At 40.3% G+C, this 21528-nt stretch overlaps 1 protein-coding gene across 3 annotated transcripts in view; it reads right to left on the bottom strand.

Annotated features, from left to right (window-relative positions):
* The window catches only part of FILIP1 (filamin A interacting protein 1), a 59734-nt gene extending 47412 nt beyond the window's left edge, over window positions 1-12322 (bottom strand). For all 3 annotated transcript variants that reach the window (XM_053936926.1, XM_053936927.1, XM_053936925.1), the window contains exon 1: window positions 12050-12322. In XM_053936926.1, coding sequence (XP_053792901.1) covers window positions 12050-12322 — 273 coding nt within the window. The remainder of the gene's footprint in view (window positions 1-12049) is intronic.
* Window positions 12323-21528: the final 9206 nt, after the last annotated feature.

The raw sequence follows: 21528 nt of genomic DNA, 5'->3' as shown, positions 1-21528 counted from the left end.
ACACAAGGAAGTGCACTAAGTAGCAGATGTTTAATATTTATGAAGCTGTATTTTTCTTGCCAGTGATTAATGACAAAAGATAACTATGAAACCACAGACAGGAACCTTTACTTCTACTTGTGTTGTTGTTCCTTGCATTGCATACAGTTCAGGTTATTTATAGCACAACAGCTGCTCTGTTCAGCATCCGAAACTAGATAAGGTCACAGGTTATCCATGTAATGTTGGGGTCTTACCAGTGACTGATTTCCTAAATGCCACTAGGCTTTACAAATATTCCACCTAGAGTTAATAAACATCACACTCAAGGCATCCAGAGGGAGATCAGGAAAATGTTCTCACACTGCTTTCTGTGCTATCCAGAACATGATGTGCTGCTATCAGGGCAGGAATAGCCTTATTTCTGAAAAGTTCCATTAGAGACCTCAGAAAGTGGATATCACTAGCTTTGTTAGTTGATTTTAATGAAAGAAAACACCTTCAAGCAGGGGTACTCAAACACCTGTATCTGAAAATCTTTCCTAACACTAATCCACTAGTCCCTGTTTAAGACCAGTAACTTCCCTTCGTTCTTAGGAGGAAACAAAAATAATTAGAAGGAAATTGTACTTTCTTAATTTTGTCACATAATACTATAAATATGTACACAGAACGTAAAACTACTCCTGACAGCTGGAATGACACTTTTGTTAAAGGCCTGATTGCTCACTCTAGCCCTTCTATTGTACAAAGCAGGTTTCAAAGCAGGGAAGTTAGATGTTCTATTGCATATTGCATCACACAAAGATCTTTTCACCAAAAATTCAGTAATTTTTTTTTTCTCCTATACCAGATATCTGAAGTAGCCTTGTTTGTATCACTCACTCAGTGATGCAAAATGTTGGCTAATTACATAAAATCATAGAATCATAGAAGTCCTGAGTTGGAAGGGACTCACAGTGAATATCAAATTCAAATCCTGGCCCTGCACAGGACAGCCCCAAGAATTACACCATGTGCCAGAGAGCATTGTCCAAACACTTCTTGAGCTCTGTCAGGCTGGTGCTGTGACCCCTTCCCTGGGGAGCTGTTCCAGTGCCCAACCACCCTCTGGGTGAAGAAACCTTTTCCTGATATCCAACCTAAACCTCCCCTGACACAACTTCAGGCCATTGCCTCGGGTCCTGTCACTGTCACCACAGAGGAGAGATCAGGGTGTGCCTCCTCTTCCCCTGATGAGGAAATTGTAACTGCAGTGAGGTCTCCTCTCAGTCTCCTCCAGACTGAACAAACCAAGGGACCCCAGCTGCTCTATGCCTTCCCCTCTAAACCCTTCACCATCTTCACAGCTGTTTTTTGGACATGCTCTAATAGCTTTATATCTTTCTTATATTGTGGCACCAAAACTACACACTCAAGTCAAAGTAAGGCTGCACCAGGAACATGAATACATCAGGGTTTTTTGCATGGAAGACTTTATGTACAGCAATGCTTTTTTAACACCTTTCATCTTAGCTTAATTTCCTAATACTTGAAACTGTGGATTTCACTTGCATGAATTTAACTTTTCTGTATTCAAGTTCTAGGTACATGATGTACTCTGGAGGCAGAGATTACTTCAGTGATGAAATATCTGAAAAATCACTGTTGATTTTGTACAAAGGGTAAGTGAAATATATATCCAGAAATACAAATGAACCCTCATACTCTGTTCAATACCCTGAGGATATTGAACAGAGTATGAGGGTTCATTCAATACCCTGAGGATATTGAACAGAACTGTCCTGTCTTCTCCACACCGTGCAGAACTTTCTGTCTGTGTATGAAGCCTTTGGAGCTCTACACTGTCTTTAATTTTATTATGTTTTATCTTGTGATAGCTCAGAAAGCTCTTCTAAAATCAATACTGGAGAAGAGGCACATGATAGACCAGCTCAGCCACTGCATAAATCTTCTGAAGTGGCTCCAGAAGAATTACATCAGAAATTAATTTGGCCTCTTATGTTTGAAAAAGTCCCTGCTAAAGATTGCAGAGCTGAGGAGAAGCAGCACTGAGCAATGTATTACTTCTTCCAGCAAGCCTCGAAACAGATCAAATGAGCACTAGAAGACATCTGTCTGTTATTTCCTGCCCACACAGCTTTGTTCTGCTTTATTGCCAGAGCGCTCCATGGATGATGTCACTTTTTTCTGAAGAAAACAGGCCACCAGAGCCTTTCACTGACATAATTAATTATCTGTAGTCTGGGCCACAGCCAGCAAAATTCCCATGGCAAGGCCCTGAGAAGTATTAACTCCACACTGCTTGATGTTTTCAGAATTATTATGCTCTGGGATACCCTGTCTTGTCTTTTCACACTGAAAGAGTGCTTTGCTTGATATTATCAAGCCATGGGGCAGTTACTGCAGCATATAGAATTACAGTGTCAGGATCCAGTCAGCACAGGAGACACCAGGGCAGGGGGTCACTGTCAAGATATGTGCATAACTCTGCATGTTGGGATATGTTCTACATGCTCCAGCAATGCCTCACAATGGCTAAACCCGCTGTTTTGCATTTGCTGTATCCAGTCATAGAGTTTTTGTCTCAGCCAGCATTAACTGTACAATATTTTTCACATGGCCTGAAACCCAGCAGCAAGCAGAAACCACAGACTGATCCAACTAGCCATCAAGTTGCCATGTTCCTTTTGTAACCAGAACTTATTTTGTCATCCGTTAGAAGCGCTTTAGGAGGAAAACAAAAGTGATTAATGGAAGGGCAATAACAGGAAAAGCATTTATTTTCCTCTTTCTTCTCTTATCATCTGGCCCTATTAGTAAGTCTGGACCAAGACGCAAGAGACCCATGGATCATGAACCTCTTTCTTATGCTTCACACATAAAATGAACCCCACCATGCTCCAATTTCCATTCCATAAAGGAAATAATATTTCTCATGAATGAGATTTAATTTCCAAGTACATAGAAGATCTAGAAATGCTGTGAATGCTACAAAAAATATGGCACTCTGACATCAATATCATTGTTCTCCTATTAATTTTCCCCCATTTGTTGTATTTTATTTTCTCCAGGTATAGGTTCTTCTGTACTATCATCCAATTTGTTGATATCCATTAGAATCTAAAAGGTATCTTCATTAGATGTGTCTAAATTGCTCCTTGCAAGTGCTATATTGGCAATATAAAGAACAGAAGCATCTGAAATTAGATGCTCTGACTTGAATTTCAGGGATGCACTTCAAGCTGCTGCTGTGAGTACCCTGTCTCCAAGAGGAACAAATCAGCCCAGGCATTTTTTTTTTCCTACAGTGATCTTGCTGCCTTCTGGCAGGAACAAGCACACAAGGAGCAGGATGAGCAAGACAAGCTGGAGCCAGCAGGGTGAAGTCAGAGGCAATCCTTCTGCCTCCTCTGTGGAGACAGGAGCATGTGGGACACTAACAGACCTAAGTCTGTGTACATGTGTAATAAACTGTATACACAGCTTTCTCTTGTCCAAGCATTTTGTTGGCTTCAACACGATGTTTTTGAGTACTCTGTGCTGCACAAGGCACATCCAAGTTACTGATGGCTGATGAATGGGCAAGAACAGTAGGACTGCATTACAGCAAGCATACACCAGTACAATTATTGGAATGGAGTTGTCAGAGGAAATGAGGGAAGTGGCCAAACTCTGAGTATGAAGCATCTAGGGCGGGTGGGCAATGAAAGGTGCAGAGTGAGAGCTCCAAGCCATGCCCATGATGCCCTCAGTTGTCTCCAAAATCCCCCTGATTCCCCCCAGTGTCTGTCCTTCCCTTTGCCCTCCCCAAGCCCCACTTGAAGACATCCTTTCCCCTCTCTATCCTCCCACTGCACTCCAGGAATGACTCTGAAGCCCTTCAAAATACTATATTACCTGAACTGCTGAGATTGCCCAAGCCAATACTGGAGAATTGGGGTTTCATATTTGCATCAATAATTCTGTTTCTGATTTGTTTATACTTGAAGGTGACAAATGTCTGGAAGTTACCATGCAACTGTATTTCAGTTAGTTCAGTTCCACTCATTTTTTTGGCATGGAAGAGTTGATGCTAATTTTTTGCACAGGAAACCAATCATTTCCAGGGTAAGAAAGACATCACTTGCAAAATCCAAACCCTTTGTGTCTCAGGAAAGGACTTCCCTCCATAGTGCCTCCCTCAGCTGTGCATCATTTTGGGTGCCACCCTCTGAAATAAGTCAGAGTTTTTCTTTTGGACATCACGCAAACACTCAAGGCAGCAATTTTGTAAGATGTGGCAAGGCACAGGATGGTCAGAAGGACCTGCAATTTTCTATGTGAAAATGTTACATTTCTCTCACTTTAGTCAACCAATAGGTGGAGCCTTTAACCCTAGAAACAAGACATTTTCTCAGCCATGTTATCACAATGATTATGTAAAGATTTATATTTGCATTTATTAAAGCTTGTTTTGGATAAAAAATAATCTGTTTTGCTCTCAAGAGCTTATCTGATCCTCAGCTAGAGAACAACAGACAAAAACTTAATAAACACAGAACTGGGGCAGCAAAGTTAATAAAAACAGGTTCATCTACCTCTGCAATGTTAAATTAACAACTGGTGACTCAGAGTACTGGACAGCATTATGACACATAAAACATATGCTCATTGCAAGCTCTCCAAAGAATCCCAGATATTTTAAAGCCAGAAAGCTCATGCATTTAACATTGATTGCAAAATGATTGGCCATGTGCTCTCCCACAGAGTGAATGTTCAAGAAAAATGAGAAAAGATACAAACCTCCTCATTGCTATTGCACTGAATATACAATTTCTAGTAAGTAAATGTAAAGAAAAATAAAAATAAATAGTCAAATTATGTCATTATTTAAAACTAATTTTTAAAAGTTTGCAAGATAAGATCAGTTTGGAACAAAACCAAGACTTAAAAAGCTGTTTTTGGGCAATTCTGTTCTGTTTTGAACAGAAGACCAAGAATTTTTGGGAAAAAAACCCAAACTGTTCATACTCTTCCTTCCACTCTAGATAAGATGTTCAATGGATCAGAGACACTTGCCAATTATTCCTCTCTCTTCTGATCCTTCCAGCCTAACACAACAGGTACAGCACTGTTAAGTACAGCTCAGGCATTACTAGAGAAGGATGTTAAAATATCTTTGTGAAAGAGGTCTTCAGCCTACAGCTGTCCAGTGACAGTGACATTTCACTGAGGATCGTTACTGTGAAAAGCATACATGTAATTCTGAAGCAATTTTAGTACTGAAGAGATGGCTGGCTCTCATCCCTACAGTTGATAGTACCTCTGCCCTGTATTTCAGATGGAGCAGGAAATTGCCTAAATAGCACAATTTAACTATATTCCAGTATACTCTCTTACCTTTGGGTTTTTTTTCCCTCTCACAAAACAGCCAGGTTCTATTTTAAAATTGATGATTTTGGGATTTGCTAGACAAGTTCTTCTTACCTCCTGTGGTACGTTCTGCGCTTTGCACAGCAGCAAATGCAAGCTACAGAAAATAAACCATACTATTCTGGAAAAAATTAATCTCTGGTTATAAATTATTCAATAAAAATAGAAGAGAGCATCTGTGGTCTGAAAACGTGTTGTTGGTTTTTTTTGTTGGTTTTTTTTTTTGTTTTTTTGGTGCTGCAAAAGCATTCTTCACCAGGAAAACACAAACAAACCAGGGTTCAGTAAGAGAGGAGAGAATTTTTTAACTCATTGTACTGATATGCCAGACAATTTTAGGGTTTGTTTTTAGGCTCTTATTTTGCTATACTGTGGATACCATCATTCCCTTCATTTTCTTGCCTTTTTTGTGCCCACTTTCCATGTCTCTAGCTTGGCTCCATTTATCTCTGTTGTATTCCCCTTTTGCTTACACTCTTTTTCTTCTACTGCCCAGCCTCTTTCCCCTCATTCCATTCTGCTTAAGTCACCTCTCCCTCCTCACATTAACCCTATCTTCTCTTTTTCCCTGTAGCTCTGTACTTGCCAAGGTTTTTCCCGTGGGGAATTTGTATTTCATCTATGATATGCTCATAAACCCTAAATTATTTCAATTCAATCAACAAGACTTCACAGATACCCTACATGCACTTTTCTCTGGCTTTGCCTGTTCTTTCTGCCTTGGCTCCTTTGCGGTTTGTTCATCTGTGCTATTTTGCTAATGACCATTTAAAAACTCTTTCTCTTCACTACTATCTCTGGTGCCAAGGCAGTTTGCCTCAGCTTTCTCTTCTGATTTCTGTACCTGCACAAGAAACACATCTGGTTTCTACCCACCTATCTATCCCACATTCCTCACTTGAGCTTTCAGGCTTGAGCTTTTTCAGCTTTTAAATAAATATTAAATATTTGTTTAATAAATATTTATTAATATTAATAAATTAGTATTTATTAATATTAATGCAAGAGTATAAAAAAAAGGGCACCAAAGAAAAATAAATACGTTTGTACAGTGTTTTTTAACTAAACAACTAGGTGGCTCTCCCAGTGTTGTTACAATATCTTGGAAAAGTCAATTCAAAAGCGATTTGAGGCATTACATGCAAGTTTACACATTGCAGCAAGAGGAAAAAGAGACAGAGAGAAAAACATCACAACAACAGCTACAGAGTCAAATTCTCTTGCTTATACTAGTCAGACTGACAAGTGATGGGAAGGCCAAGTAATGCCATGCCTTAAGAGAAAGGCAAGTATGAAACCAAATGCACAAGGCACTAGGGAGCTCTCTCCTACAGCAAGCACCATGTGCAGTTCCAGCTACAGACACCAAGAAGGGTGAACCCGGGGTGTAACTGCTGCTGGTCAAGGGGTGATGAGGATGTGGAGAGCCTATTTTGCCAGAGGAAATTGAAAGGATGTGCTATGGCTAGCACAGCAAAAACAAAGGCTCAGAGGATGCAAGGCTCCCGTCTACAAACACATCAGGCATTAAAGGCAGGAGGAGAGAGGTGGATTTTCAAAGCAGGATCACTGTACAGCAGAGTTTCATAAAGGTTTCACTAGACACAATTAAAATTGCTTCAGAAATCAAAAGGGAAAAATCAGATAAACATTAAAGATTTTCAGTTCTGGGACTATTTTCCAATAGGAGTAGTCAAAGTAAACAACCTACCTAATCTTAAAACACAGCTTACTAAGTTAACAGCAAAGGTTAAAGGGAGCATTTGGCTAAAAAATTAGATGATGGGATTTGATATACAGTAGATTTTCTACAATTTTATCTCCAGAATTCTCAGGTCAGTCAATGCATTTGCAGTATAAGGATGAGGGAAGCCATAAGGATGAGGGAAGTGACAAAAAGGTAGAGTAAGAGAAAAGGTCACAACTAGAAAAATAAAGAAGGGAAGAAAAGTGAATAGGGAAATTTAGATCTTAGGAAAAAGAGCTGAACAGAGCAATTATGGAATAAAATGTATTATATAATATGTAGCCCTAAAAAGGGAAAGAAAGTAGAAAGCAGAAAGATGGAAACAGTAAAGAATTTTCCTTTCCTTTGCATTTACATAGTTTTCTACTAGAAAGACAGACAGAAAAATACTAAAATACCTTTTAAAATGTTGAAATGCAATGGGTAGTTAATCACCTATACATTTGTGAGTTAATTGACTTTGTTAAGAGAGAGGATTTTCCTGGTGGCAGGGCGTGCAGCCACTGGTACCAAAGTGTTTCATAAGGACCTTGCCAGGGAGAACAAAACCCAGAGTCCTCTGCTAACCTTTCCCTGATCCTCCCAGGTTGAGAAGAAAGTCTTGCAGCCCACCTGAAGGTGGCTCCTCCTGTCTCTGTTGGATTAAAGAGCTCCTTCCCCCATGACTGTCTTGTTTCAGCCACCAGCAAGCAGCCTCCCATACCTGCCCTTCAGTAAGCTATTGCCCTGGCACCTCCTGTAAGCACTCAATTAACCATTAAATGCAGTCTTGATTAAATACTTGTAAGGAAGGGACTTCTTTGACAGCACAGTGATTTGGTGTCTCCTTTTGAACGAGGGATGCTATAGAAAAAGGTTTACCACTGAATAGCTGCTACACAGTGTTTCCCTTCAAATATCAAACCAAACCCAGTGTTACATTGGACCATTTGGAAGTCTGAGGACTTGTCAGAAATTGTGTCTTTTGATTAATTTACATATTCCTTGTATATTTCACATACTGTTCTTCAAGACATCACATTTCACATATTGCCCATCTGCACCCTCTGGTCTGCAGCAGAGGAAATGTGCAGCTGGCAACTTAACATGTATTTCCTTTACAGCCCATGGCTGCATGGCTTTGAGGAGCTCTGCTCCTCAGCAGTGCCAGGCTCTCAGGAAACATTTCCCTCAACCCTAAAGCATGCAAGGGACCTCGACAGGAATGAGGGGCTGAGCTGCAGGGGATGAATGCCACATTGGCACTGGAGAAACACAGTAAAACATCCACTATAATAAAGGCCTTGAGTGGAAAAGTTGCTCCTTTTTGAATTGGTGTGAAATATAGGAAATTGTCTCCCAAGCTTAAATTGTCCCTCCAGCAATAGGCACACAATCTGGATAAGAAATTATTTTTCTTGAAAAACCAAATTATTTGTAGTGAAATGTTGTCTTTATAAATATTCTTTTATTATTGTGGGTTTTTTCCCCAAACATGGAATAAAAGAGTGAGTCGTAAACATGTAGGAATACTCCTCCTCATTTCCTTTTGGGCCCCCAGTCAGGAAATGTTGAAAATCAGTGTTGGTATTGCTGAAGATTAATGGCTGCTGCTCAGAAACCATACAGAAAGAGAGTATGTTCCTGCCAGGACAAATACATAGGCAATTGGACGAAAATCTGTGAACCACAGACAGTACTATATCATCATTGTAAAGATCCACACTGCCTGCCCTGTTCTGTAATTAATAATATTCACATGTGGGTTTGACTGAAATCACTGTAACAACCAGGCAAATTAATGCCATGCCTTCGTGGTCCAATTTATTCTACTGGTATTTGAAGTTTTCTTTTCAAATCAGCTTCACAGTATTTAAAAATTAGAATTTTTTTTCCAGGTATAGGAAGCAATCTTTCATGGATTTTTTGCCACTATATGTTCAATATGGGTTTAAAGACCATGTAATCACTACTTCTTTTATATGAGCAGTTAGATCTCACAAGAGAAAATACACTCCACCGAGCTATAGGGCCATTAAAATAAATCCCTGTCATCAGTTCATTTGCTTCCCACTCTCCTTCAGAGAGGCTGTACTTAAGAGCTCTCCTGCCATGTATATTGGGACACATTCTCATCACCGCAGCTTCTGTAAACTTTTTCTTCCCTTTTGTTTTCTTACAAAATAAGGCATAGGCTATGGTTACCCCAGATGTTTATGAAAAGCTTTCCTTCTCTATATTCAGTAAATGCACAGGGTCCAGCCAGGAAACATGAAGACAGGCAGAGCCGAGTCCAACTTGGAGCTAAAGCACAAGCAAGCTACCTGAGGGTGTTATAATTTTAAAAACCAATCAAGGTAGAAATAAGGACATAAATATAATTTCCAGGGCATTTCTCCCTGGTTTTCTGGCACGTTTGACTTCAAAATGAAGAGCATCAAGTTGTGAAGTAAGTGCTCAGTATTGATACCAAGATCAATGTGGTGTGGGTCTGTGTTGTCAGATGATGTGAGTAGTGAACTAAGCACATGATGCATATGAATACATTACCAGTTTACCCTACTAACCCCACAGTTCTCACTGTCACAGATTACCTCCCATGGTTTAGCTCACTGTTTGAGGGTTCCAAGACAGTGTCACCCTCGTTGTACGGGCATAAGATGCCCCCTGCTCATGGTTGAGTAAACAATTATGGTATTTTATCCCATTTTTTTATTCAGAAAATAATGCATCTCCCTACAAGTACAGCCTGATGTTAGTCTCAAAACAAAATCTTCTTACATATGCCTAGATAATGTTTGCTTTGCCAGAATTGAAATCGCTTCAAAGTAAACCCACAATATGATTTGTCAGTCCAACAAAATGCCAGCCAGCCACCAGAAATGTCTGAAAAGATCTGAAAATAAAAAGCCATTAAATGACTCAGTGCATTAGGTCACTGTGACAGCCAGGAGGTAATACCAGAGTATTTACTTTGGCTGAAGCCTTCCTTGGCTCATCTTCCTTTGTAGTGTTAAAGCCAGGCTCTCATCTCAAGCCAAAGTGCTGTACCTTGCCCACTTCAGAAATGGGTCAACACAGGTACCAGGGAAATAACTAAAATGGGGGGTTTGACATGAAATTAAAAACTTGTGTGGATTAAAAAGAATTACTCTCTTCCCTGCCCGTCTGCGAGGAGCAGAAGAACAGATGCACTCTACCAGTGTGGGTGTCCCCATACCCTCCTGCCAGCCAGGAAGCTTCAGCAGTGCCTGACATCTCTTTGGGGTCTTTATGTATGACAAACCCTAAAAGTATTGTCAGGATCTATTCCCATCATCCCCATAGGGATAATGAGAACATGAGCAGTCCAAAGCTTGTGTGACTACTCCACAAAGTGAAAGACTATGGTGAAGAACAGGAGAACTACTCAAGCAATAAAGACCACATTTATTGCCACACAGGAAACATTAGTGACTTTCTTCACCTCCCCTTTCCAGACCACAAAGGTGACTTCAGGGTAAATCTTTGTGAACAACATGAGCATGATACATTTCTATTGAGGTTTGGCTCTGTTCACCACAGAAGCTGCACGCTAGCTCCATCTCTGTGGAAATTACATATACAAGTTTTTGAATAAAGTCAAATGAAGCATAGTAAAAATGGTTACTTTTTCCTCTGCAAAATTGCATTCAACATATTTTCTTCCTTTTTTTTCCCTGCAGCTTGTCATTGTAAAATGACCATTCTCTGTCTTTGACAAAATTATTTATTATGAATGCATATGTATTGTAACTTGACAGTAGTTTCTGACAAACTAGAGGTGAATCATGTGCAGAAAAAGTGATACTTAATGATACTTACTGAGATGGAATCTCAAAGTTGTGCTAATGGTGACTCATGTACCAAAATTAACAGAACAATTGCTTCTTATAATCAGATAAGATGGTAACAAGTTCAACATTAAAGTAATAATGTTATGAATGTGGGTTTCAGGGGAAAAGTAAAGCCTTCTATGAAAAGCTAAACAGTAATGGTTAATTGGAATAAAGGGATTAAGACAAAATGTTTTCACACAGGTTGGGTGGCTTTTTTCTGTTTGTCCATGGTTTCAGTGAAAAAGGTCACTAAAGTACAAGCAGTCCTACTACAAAAGGGCATAAGTTTTGAAAAGCCACAAGTCTTCATACTAACTTTTTGAAATACCACATTTCAGCTTCTTATTTTGAAATTCTCTGGAGGCTCATGCTACAGAGAGTGCAATGATGTATTAGCATTAAAGAGAATCTCAAAACTGGATGGACATTTGGGGACAAGTGCAAAATCTGGCTGACTGCCATCAAGGTCTTACTACTGGGCTAAATTAACATGCAAACCAGGACAACTGAGAAAACTTTCAAGCAAGCACTACTCCATGAAATAAAACTAATGGATCTTTGAAAGGCAAGGAATGTGCAAAGCACCAGACTCCAGAAATCAGACAAGACAGGCAGAGCTTTGGCTGAGGCCTCAGTAACATCTAAATATGCAGAAGTTCCAGGGGACATCCTAAGTCCATTTTCAGTATTCCTGACTTGTATATTTGCCTCTTGAATATTTTCAATAATGATTGTAATTACATTCCCTATATTTACTTGTCTTCCCCCCACTCCCTTCTTCCCACCTACCACTGATTCCCCTGTGGTTGTTTTCAGCCTCACCTGCAAATCCACATTTGTTTGTCAGGTGTTTCTTTGACAGGTGTTTATAATTTATCTTGCTTGGGTAGCTGCAGTGGTAAATGAAACATCACTTAAAACTATGACTGTTAAACACCAGCTACCACTGCTCTCTCCTTGTGGTCCTTTGCCTTAAATATGGATGTTCCTGTCAGTTCAGCCCTGTGCTCTTTGGACAACCTAAAAATAGATAGGTACATAGAAAATATGGTTTAGAAGATCTTTAATTTACCTGCAATTCTCCTTCCATTATACTGAGTAGCTTTATCAAGTCTTCTTTAGAAAGCTCTATGGACTTCTTGTTCTTTCGCTCACTAGGACCGGGTGATTTTGAGTGCCGTTTGACAGTTGCTGAAACCATGACCTCATCTTCCTTCCGATGAGGTTTGTTCTTTTTCTTGGCGTCCTCCTGAAGTTTTTCATTCTCTGCGTGGCTGATGACAGGCTTGGAACTGGAGAAGTGCCCGTTAGACGAGCTTTCTCCACCTTGGTTTCGGGACCTCATCCCTGCCTAGAAAGAAACAAACATAAAGATGCATTTATAAACAAAATTACTTACAAAAAAAGAAAGCCACAGTGGAAATACTGCCTTTGGTAAGAACAACTGTCTTCTAAAAAGTGGAGAAAACTGTCATGCTCAAGGGACTGTGGTAGAAAGCTCAACCATTCCAGCAACTCTGTGTGTGGCAGAAAGAGTCCTGAGGTAAGGTTAGCCATCTTTTTCAGCAAGCCAAATGCTGATACAAGTTTAAATGTATGGAACTTAAAACTGATGTGGGACAACATGTTCCAGTGTTTTATTTTCTTCAGCTGACATGTTGATCACTCACAATTCAGCACTACAAAACAAAGCAGGTTGTCAAATAGATCTTATTTTAACATGTGCATTACTTGAGAAACAGAAATGGAATTAAATTTTTGAAAAGCATATTGCTGAAGTATAAATTCTCTACAAGAGTGCAGTGCTAATGCATGACAAATGCCAGTCTGCTGTTTCTCTGAAATAAGCAATGATTTTCTTGCAGGTAACCAAGAAAAATGGAGAATGCAGAGTGAATCAGGTGGCAAATACTGCACAGGATTATTAGACAATAAGTTCCATAAAGGAAAGTTGAAAAGAAGTTTGAAAAATGAGCATGAATGGTATGAAATCACTAACAGGTAAACACACTCTTTCCAGAAAATCCAGGGTTTCTCCAAAGGTCTCATTATTATTCAGTGCTCACATTTCTGTCTTCTTAAGCATCTACACTGAGTCTTAGACTACGACAGCAAACATTCCTCAGCTCTGTCACTTGACCAACTGTATAGCTAAATTCTTATAGCAATAAATCTAATGAAAAATATTCCACTGTTTCCAAGTATTTCCTCTCATTTAAATTAATCTCTAGTGTTAGTTTGCAGCTTGTTCATTAGTCAAACAGATGCTTTTCATCATCAATAACATCACACACACTTCTGATAAGGAGTTCAGAGCAGCAGTTCACTAGTGATGGAGCAAAACCTAAAATACATTGACTTATCAGCTTTGCTAAATTACACTGGGACTGCAGTGACTTGCCTGCATATTTGATGCAGGCCAGCATTATAAATCTCTTGCCACAATTAGCCTTGCACTTTTGTAATTTCACACTCAGCATGAAGATTGTCTTTTTATTATGACTGGTTACTCACGTCTTCACTAATACAGTGGAATTCATCCAGCAGCATAAATAGGGAGAGAATTAGACCCGATATTTTGGAGTGAGAGAGTTTCACAAAGAGATTCCTTGCATTGTAGGCCTGCTCTTATCCAAACAATATGTGATACAGGTATACAATGGCCTTTAGCTTCCTGAATGCTTATGCAGGGTGTTTTTCATCAAACAGTTTGGATTAAATACATGAATTACACTTTCTAAAAACAGATCTCCATTATAAGCATGAACAATACCTGAGAACCTCAGGAAATCTTTTAGGTTTCAGATTTATAATGGAAAAATAAACATAATACTATGTTTCCTCTCAGATAGGGCTTTTCAATTTGTTTAACTTTAATGGGTTTGAAACTTTCCAACCATGCTTCCTCTCAGGAGAGAGCACTTGGGATTCAATCTGTCTCTATTTTCTAAGTGTTTCCTTCTGAGTCCCTGTGGGTCACAGCCTCCAGCCACTTTCATCTCTAAACCAAACCTATTTTTTATGGCTTACAGTGAATAGCTTCATGGATCTAAGACATCCCACATGTTTTAAGAACAAATATTTGAAGACTGTCTTGTATATGTTTTGCAGTGTAAAACAGATTATTATATTACAGTATATTCTGCTTAGTAGCATGCCATTTTAGGGATTTCTCTGTAGTAAGACAACTCAACTTACAGACCTGAAGGTGCACAATTAAAGTTAAATTTAACTTGTGTCTGGTTGAGACACATCATCAACCTGAAAATTGCATAATCAACCAGGTGCACTTAGCTAAGTATGTTAGACTTCATGAAAGCTGGTGTGTCACCCAGTCACATCGTAACTCAAGACAGCCACTTTGATCCATCTGTCCTTGTGGGAGCTGAGATAACAATTCATGAGGCCATGTAAAGACTGAGCAGTTGACTTACAGGCTTATCAACCTGTTAACAGAGAGATTAGGAATGCATATTTCAAGTGTGCTTATGCTCATTGTAAATCAGTAGAGGCCCACAAAGGACAAATGCAAAGTTATGTTCATTAAAATGGCAACAGAGAGGCTTAACCAATTGACCTGGTGTTCTATATCATCTGGATTATTAGCACATGATTGCTGTAAAAAGAGATCAAACTTGGCCCCTTTCAAAATTTCTTTTAAACTTGTAGATTTATTTTGCAGCAAGCCTTACCTGACAGCAAGTGTGGCAGACAGTCTGCCACACTTGGGGACACTGCCCCTAACAGCTTTTCTTAGCGTGAAAGCCTGCCAAAATCAGAGTAATGCTAACACTTACTCTGTCTTCCCTTATGATGTTGATACTTTCTCGACACGTTACCCAAATGCAAAGGTGTCATGTACTGAAGCCAGAGATGCAGGTGACAGAAGCTTAAATGGTGACAGAAAAGGCCAAGGTTTCAATATTCACACAATCATTTCCAAGGAGTTTAAGGGCCAAAATCAACGGCATGATCCAGCTGTTGTGCAGTGCTCCAGGGACACAAAGCAGCTGTAAGGATGACTGAGTTTTAATTAGAGCAGCGTGAAGTAGCCAGAACATACCAGTGATGTTGGCTGCAATACTGTGTGCTGGAAGGGAGTGCTCGGTGTTATCATTTTGGATATCCGTCTGCATTTCTGATGGCATCACGATAAAGAAAAGTTTCTGAGTATTTATTTCAGTATGCAAATATCCAAATCCCAAAACTTTGCTTATCTGCTGTTTCACCAGGGTTCCAAAACCAATTCTGGGGACACTGCCAGTCTAACACTGGGAACAAATGATCTCCTGCTGTCAGTCCTGATCACATCTCCATATCTTACAGCATTCCTGATCTGCTGAAGGGATTGTGTTCTCTAAAGACATAACTCATATGATTTATAACAACTTTAGAATTTAACTCTACTTTTTTTTTTTCCCCACTCCTTATCATATTGCATATTAAACTGGAAACCTTTCCTAACCATTTCCAGTCAAACAAGATGACATTATGTGATCAGTCACCTTGATTTTGACATTTATTGGCTACTCATTTCAATATGTGCTCACAGCATTGGTACTCTGCATGGGAACTCTTCAGCCCCTCCTCTGGTTCATCCATTTGTTAAGCTTCATGCACAAAGGACAAATGCTATGATTATTTACATGAGCCTGTATTGTTGTTCTGGGCATGGATCCTTCAGTTTTCACAAGTTAGAATCCACACAAGATTTTATGAAATAACCTTTATGTTAGTTTTACTGACATCAGGAGGAAATCTGTGAGGAATTTGCTGAGTAGGATGTCAGGAGAGGACAGGCTGCATGCTATTCCAAGTCTTTCCCCTGCTGATGGCAATTTGTTCTCCCTAAAGCTCTTGAAATGGCAGGTTAGATTAGGCTCTGTTACTAGTTCACTTAGAATCAGATAACGCAAAGGGGTTCTTTGAACTTAATGTGTAGCCCCTCTTGCTAATTGGACATGATGATTTTGGCTCCATTGTACTTTCCCCTGAAATAATAATAATAATGTTATAATACACACATGCACAAGAGCTGATTGAAAGCCATGATATGGTTGTTGCCATTGGCAATAAGTTTGTAGTCTGGATCTCAGTTGCAGATCTAACTGATTAGAGTATGACATGAAAGTGGTGGGTTTCTGACAGGCTAACCAAGTATTGTAGGGACAGTGCAACAGGGTTAGTGAACCAAAACTGGAATTTGTTTCTCTGCTGTGGCTTTGGGAACTGTATCTTTCAGGGGCTCTGCTGTGCAGGAATTTGGAGAGGAGCAAAGTGATGTGCAGAAGTGCCTGGGTACACAGGGCTGATTGAGGAGAACTCAAGCACTGAGCAAGACAAATTTCTGCCCGGTGATTACAGGTCAATATATAGGACTAGGAATGAAAAATAATTTAAATACACTCAAACTGGAGACCAAATAATACAAAACCTCCATCAAATCTGAAACACCCCACCAATAATGAGGAGAGCTAGAAAATTTTTAAAATAGTGTCAGCCTGTATTTTAAAGTAGTAGGTACCAATTTAAAAAAAACATCAAAAACAAGACAAGAGAAAAGAGGGAAGGGAAGGGAAGGGAAGGGAAGGGAAGGGAAGGGAAGGGAAGGGAAGGGAAGGGAAGGGAAGGGAAGGGAAGGGAAGGGAAGGGAAGGGAAGGGAAGGGAAGGGAAGGGAAGGGAAGGGAAGGGAAGGGAAGGGAAGGGAAGGGAAGGGAAGGGAAGGGAAGGGAAGGGAAGGGAAGGGAAGGGAAGGGAAGGGAAGGGAAGGGAAGGGAAGGGAAGGGAAGGGAAGGGAAGGGAAGGGAAGGGAAGGGAAGGGAAGGGAAGGGAAGGGAAGGGAAGGGAAGGGAAGGGAAGGGAAGGGAAGGGAAGGGAAGGGAAGGGAAGGGAAGGGAAGGGAAGGGAAGGGAAGGGAAGGGAAGGGAAAAGACATTTTCTCAAATGTCAGGAGGAGAGGAGGATGGGGGCATCACATTGACATTGTTGGCTTAGAAGTCCTCAGCAAGGACCACCCAGATGGGAATGGATGGCTTCAGCCCCAAGGGATCTGGATAGCCACAACTAAGTTTACCTGGCTGCAGTGGTGTGACTTTCACAGGACAATCATGTAGAGATACAACTGTTCATACCAACTCAGGGGCTGATTAAAATTATTAGTTTTCATACTGGTTATTCCAGGTAATTTTCCTGGGCTCTGCAGACGTTCATTATTTTGTCTGGCTTCAAGATTAAAAGGAATCACATTCCCAAGAGGTTGTGCTAGGAGCAGTAGGAGCTGTGGCTGTGCTGAAAGAGCAATGCTGTGTGGTTGGACTCTAATGCTGCGTGAAGCAGACTCTGGATGTGACAGACTCTAGACTGTGAATGAACTTGGCCAAGGGAATGCAGACCTCATTCTTGCATTTGCTTTTGCAGATGATTCCAGTGTTTGTTTCAGTCATGATGGTCACAGGAGAGCCATAAACCTAATGACTAATACAATGAAGAACAGAAAAGATATCTGACCTTAGTAATCTTGGAGTTTCCTGAATTTCTAAATTTTCAAGCCTAAAGTACTAATCCGTTGTGCTGTCTAACCCCAGTCTCTTGTCCTCATATGCATCATGATTTGAGCAAACAAGAAAACGTCTTTGTTCCTTTTGACAGTGTTATAGTTTGCCAATGTGCTTTTGTGAGAGCACGTGTTTGCTGCTTGCCCTTCTTGTTGGACTCTTGGCACAGAGCTATGGATACTCTTTGAATCAGGACAATTCTCTATTTAGTGAACAGCTTGAATAACCAAACCACAGGGCTGTAATTCCTGTACAGACTAGGAGAGGACCTGTGGCTAGTCTGGCTATGTAAACCATTGCTGCTTTCATCCTTTCACCTGGTCTGCTTACTGCCCTGGAAAAGTGTTTGTCATTCAGGTGTTAAGAGAAACAGCACCCCACTGCTGACCCTCATGCGCTGAAGAATAAATATTTGTTTCATCCTGTTGACACTGCTGCCATGGTGGGGTTTGCTGTTTGCAAGTAGTGTAGAAAAGTAGCAAAGTTATAGCAGACATACTTGCTGAGGTGCAGCATGAGAATCAGCAAAGCCTTTTTGCTTTATCAAAGAGTTGTTTTTTATTTTAAAATTGATTCTTGTAACAGTGCCGCATAGTTACTCATGGATTATGTTCACCAAGAACTATATCAACAATATTTCCTTTGTTTGGGAAAAAAAAAAAAAAGATGAATAAGCATAAATGTAGTCTAAGGAAGAAAATAGATTTCTGAAAATTCCATATCCAGGTGTCATTGTAAATAAGTAAAATCAGCATGAAAGCAGAAAAGGATTTCACAAAATTAAAAGAGGAAACACAGTCATCACCAAGGCAGATTTATACCACTTTAACTCCATTTTCCTAATTCCAAGGTAAACTCTTCTCTAGCTAAATTATGGCACAGATTTATAAAGAACAGGGTTTATGCTGGTATAATTCCATTAATTTTGTCATTTTCAGGAACACTTGTGGTTTCATCTGGAATACTTTTACATGAGTAATGCATGCTGACCAACTAAGAAGTAACATAGATTTGTTTCACAAAGATTCATGTTTCCCAGGCTTCATCTGGAAAAACATCTTGGATGCATGAGGCATGAGGAATGATAAGCTATTAGATCATAATTGAGTCAAAAAAATAAACTTTTATATATCACCCTACCCATGTTTTGATTACTGTGCTTCCCAGCTGCCAGAAAGTACAAACAGGAGTCACAGAGGAGACAGTTCAAGTAGCTGACACCACTAGACAAACATGCCACAAGGTCTGAAGAGGGCTGAGACATTAATTCTCTGGAGTGGCCATGTGGCTGAAAGGGACTAGGCAGGAGCAAGGAGGGTGGCAGCAGCAGTGCAGCCTTTCTAGCCCATTTCAGCTGAGCCGGGAGAGGTGGACTAATCATCCCTCTTCGCAGCCCACTGGGGTGTCCCATGCCCAGGGACACTTCTGATTTGAAGGAAAATGAATCTTTGGAGGAAAGTAATGCTGCTGCTTTCTGCACCCAGCTGATGAAGCCTGTCTTGAGACACAGCCACTCTCAGAGTGCTGCATTGAGCACTGTGCCCTGTCATGATTCCTCACATACTGTTTTACAGCTTTCTGCTCTTTTGAGTTAACCCATTTCAAATCAAACTGTGAACTTCACATTAAGACAACACTAGCAGTGTCACCATTAGTTCCAGTCCAAACCTCCTAAACATTTGTTTTATCACCTGACAACCAGAACGTGCCTGGAAAATGGTAGGAGAGGTGATGCAGATTAGCTGGCCTGCCAAAGATTTTTCACTCCTGCAGTTGGGAAATCTCTGGTGTTAGGTAAGCACTGGTCATTTCGTTTTGTTGGCAGCATAGAACCAAGCTGATAACCCACAAGGTGAAATACACCATGGACATAGGAACAACTCTAGTATCTCTACTAAGTAGTTTCTAAGGACCACTGCTCCTATAACAATGCACAGTCTTCTGCCAAGATGGTAGAAAACTGCTGAAGGCAGCAGTATACAGGAGCAGGTTGAAAGTCCTCACAGGTCTTGCCTTGTTTGTATCCTCACTATGACCAACCAAAATACCTAAAAATGATATATCACTGAGGGAATACAGCACGGAAACGAAAGTCATTCCCTGAGCCTTGCAAGCCTGCTTTAACCTAGGAATCAACCATGGGGCAAATAGCAAATACAATTAGAAAATGAGGAAGTCCTTAGCTTTCTACAAAATAAGTTTCAACTTTTCACTTTGAAATTACTTTTTATTTCAAAATTAACTGGTATTTTTAGCAAGTATAAGATGAAACAAGAAGATTAATGTCCCAAAAGCAAACTCTAAGTTTTCATTTTACTGTCTCTTTCTGACCTGATGTAGATCTTGAAACTATCTTCTTTTCAGTAGCCATAATTTTCACAGCTCTGATTTCGCTGAAACCAGTAAACTACAGCTACATTTTACATGTGACTAATTTATCTTTCTTTTGTTTTAAAAAAATACAAAAAATAATCACAATGTAGATACCCTTACAGATTTTGCAGAAAAAGGAAAAAAAAATATTAGACAGAGGACCTGTATCTTCTACAAATATAGTCTCCAAGAGACAACAGTGTAAAAAAAAGCCATCTGCAGCATCTCAAATTTCAACTGCCAACCAAAGCAGGGAGCAAGTTCCAAATCTCTGTCAGTGACTCCTTTGTAGGAAGTTTCAGTTGTTGATAGACACAGAGTACCAGCTTGCACATGAATGCCTTGTCATCTGGTGAGATGTGAATTTAACCCCCTCCATTAGACTGGACTGCCTTCCACCTCCCAAAAGGTTCCTCCTCTGTGAAATCTAATTGATTTCAAAACAAGGAGTTAAAAATAGTTTCTGATACTAAACCTGCCCTTGGGTTTCACTATCAGTTTTGGTGGTTTTCCAATAATATTTTTCCCATTGGGAAAAAAAAAAAGAATCCTCTGGCTACATGTATACTGGAGATTAACCATGCCCAGGACTCCTCTCTGACTGTGAGGCCAGCTGTCCTGGAAAATACTTCAGGCTCTTGAGCCCTCTTAGCATCCATAACATCTTGGCTGCATCCACACTGCGCACTGGGAATTGCTGCTAGCCCATGCTGACTCCCAAAACGTGCTCTCAGAGGGGTCGGGAGGGTGTTGAGAGCCTGGCCAGAAGTGTGCCAAGGACCACTCCAAGAGTTTAGCATGAGAGCAGACAGACTTTCACCTTCCAGTATCTGTGCTCATGCCCCTCACTGTTTAATTTACAACCTTTCCTTTCCACAGCCTTTACAAACAAAGGAAATGGAAAACTATTCAGCCGTGCTAAGGGAAAGTGCAACTCACCATAAATACACAGTCTGGAGAGAGAAAATAAGCAGTGGGTGGTGGGAAAACAGGAAAAACCCCAAATTTTTCAAGTTAGGTCAAGGATGCAGAACTCTAGTACTTATTCTAGAGGCATATTTTTAAGTTGCTACTGAGGGATGTTTTGGTGATAGAGAGGTTCAGCAGGAGCAGGAAGAGACAGAGAAGCTGAAGCACAGAGAGAGGTTGCACATCATCCCCACTTCACACCAGGCTTATCCTGGCTTTTGCTGGGCTTGGTGGCACAAACTGGGAGCTCTTCGTGTCACTGATAAGGGGACTAGCACTGTGAGGCTCCAGAGTGACCCTTGCATTACTCACAGCCCTGGCCTTCACTTGTCATTACTGTTTGCAAAGAGGTAAAAGGGAAGGAGAGTCTTACTTCATTCCTGGCAGTGCCAGCCCAGTGACTGTCATCATTTCCCTGTAATCCTGCAGGCTTTCCACTGACTTCAGAACTTGTGGCAAAGAAAGTAAAGAAGTAAATATCAGCCTAAAAGATTTAAATAATACCAATGTCTCATGCTGACAGGGAGCAGCACAAAAACCTGCAGATACCTCACCTGGGCATTGAGAATGGCCTCAGCCACTTTAATAGTTTTTATTTTTAGAAACCGTATTTACATGCATCTTCTAATGTAATGTCATGGTTTCAAAATCCCT

The sequence above is a fragment of the Vidua chalybeata genome, chromosome 3 (assembly GCF_026979565.1).
Source record: "Vidua chalybeata isolate OUT-0048 chromosome 3, bVidCha1 merged haplotype, whole genome shotgun sequence".
NCBI classification, from domain to species: Eukaryota; Metazoa; Chordata; class Aves; order Passeriformes; family Viduidae; genus Vidua; species Vidua chalybeata.
Note: the sequence above shows the minus strand (reverse complement) of the source record. Positions and strands in the feature narration are given on the sequence as shown.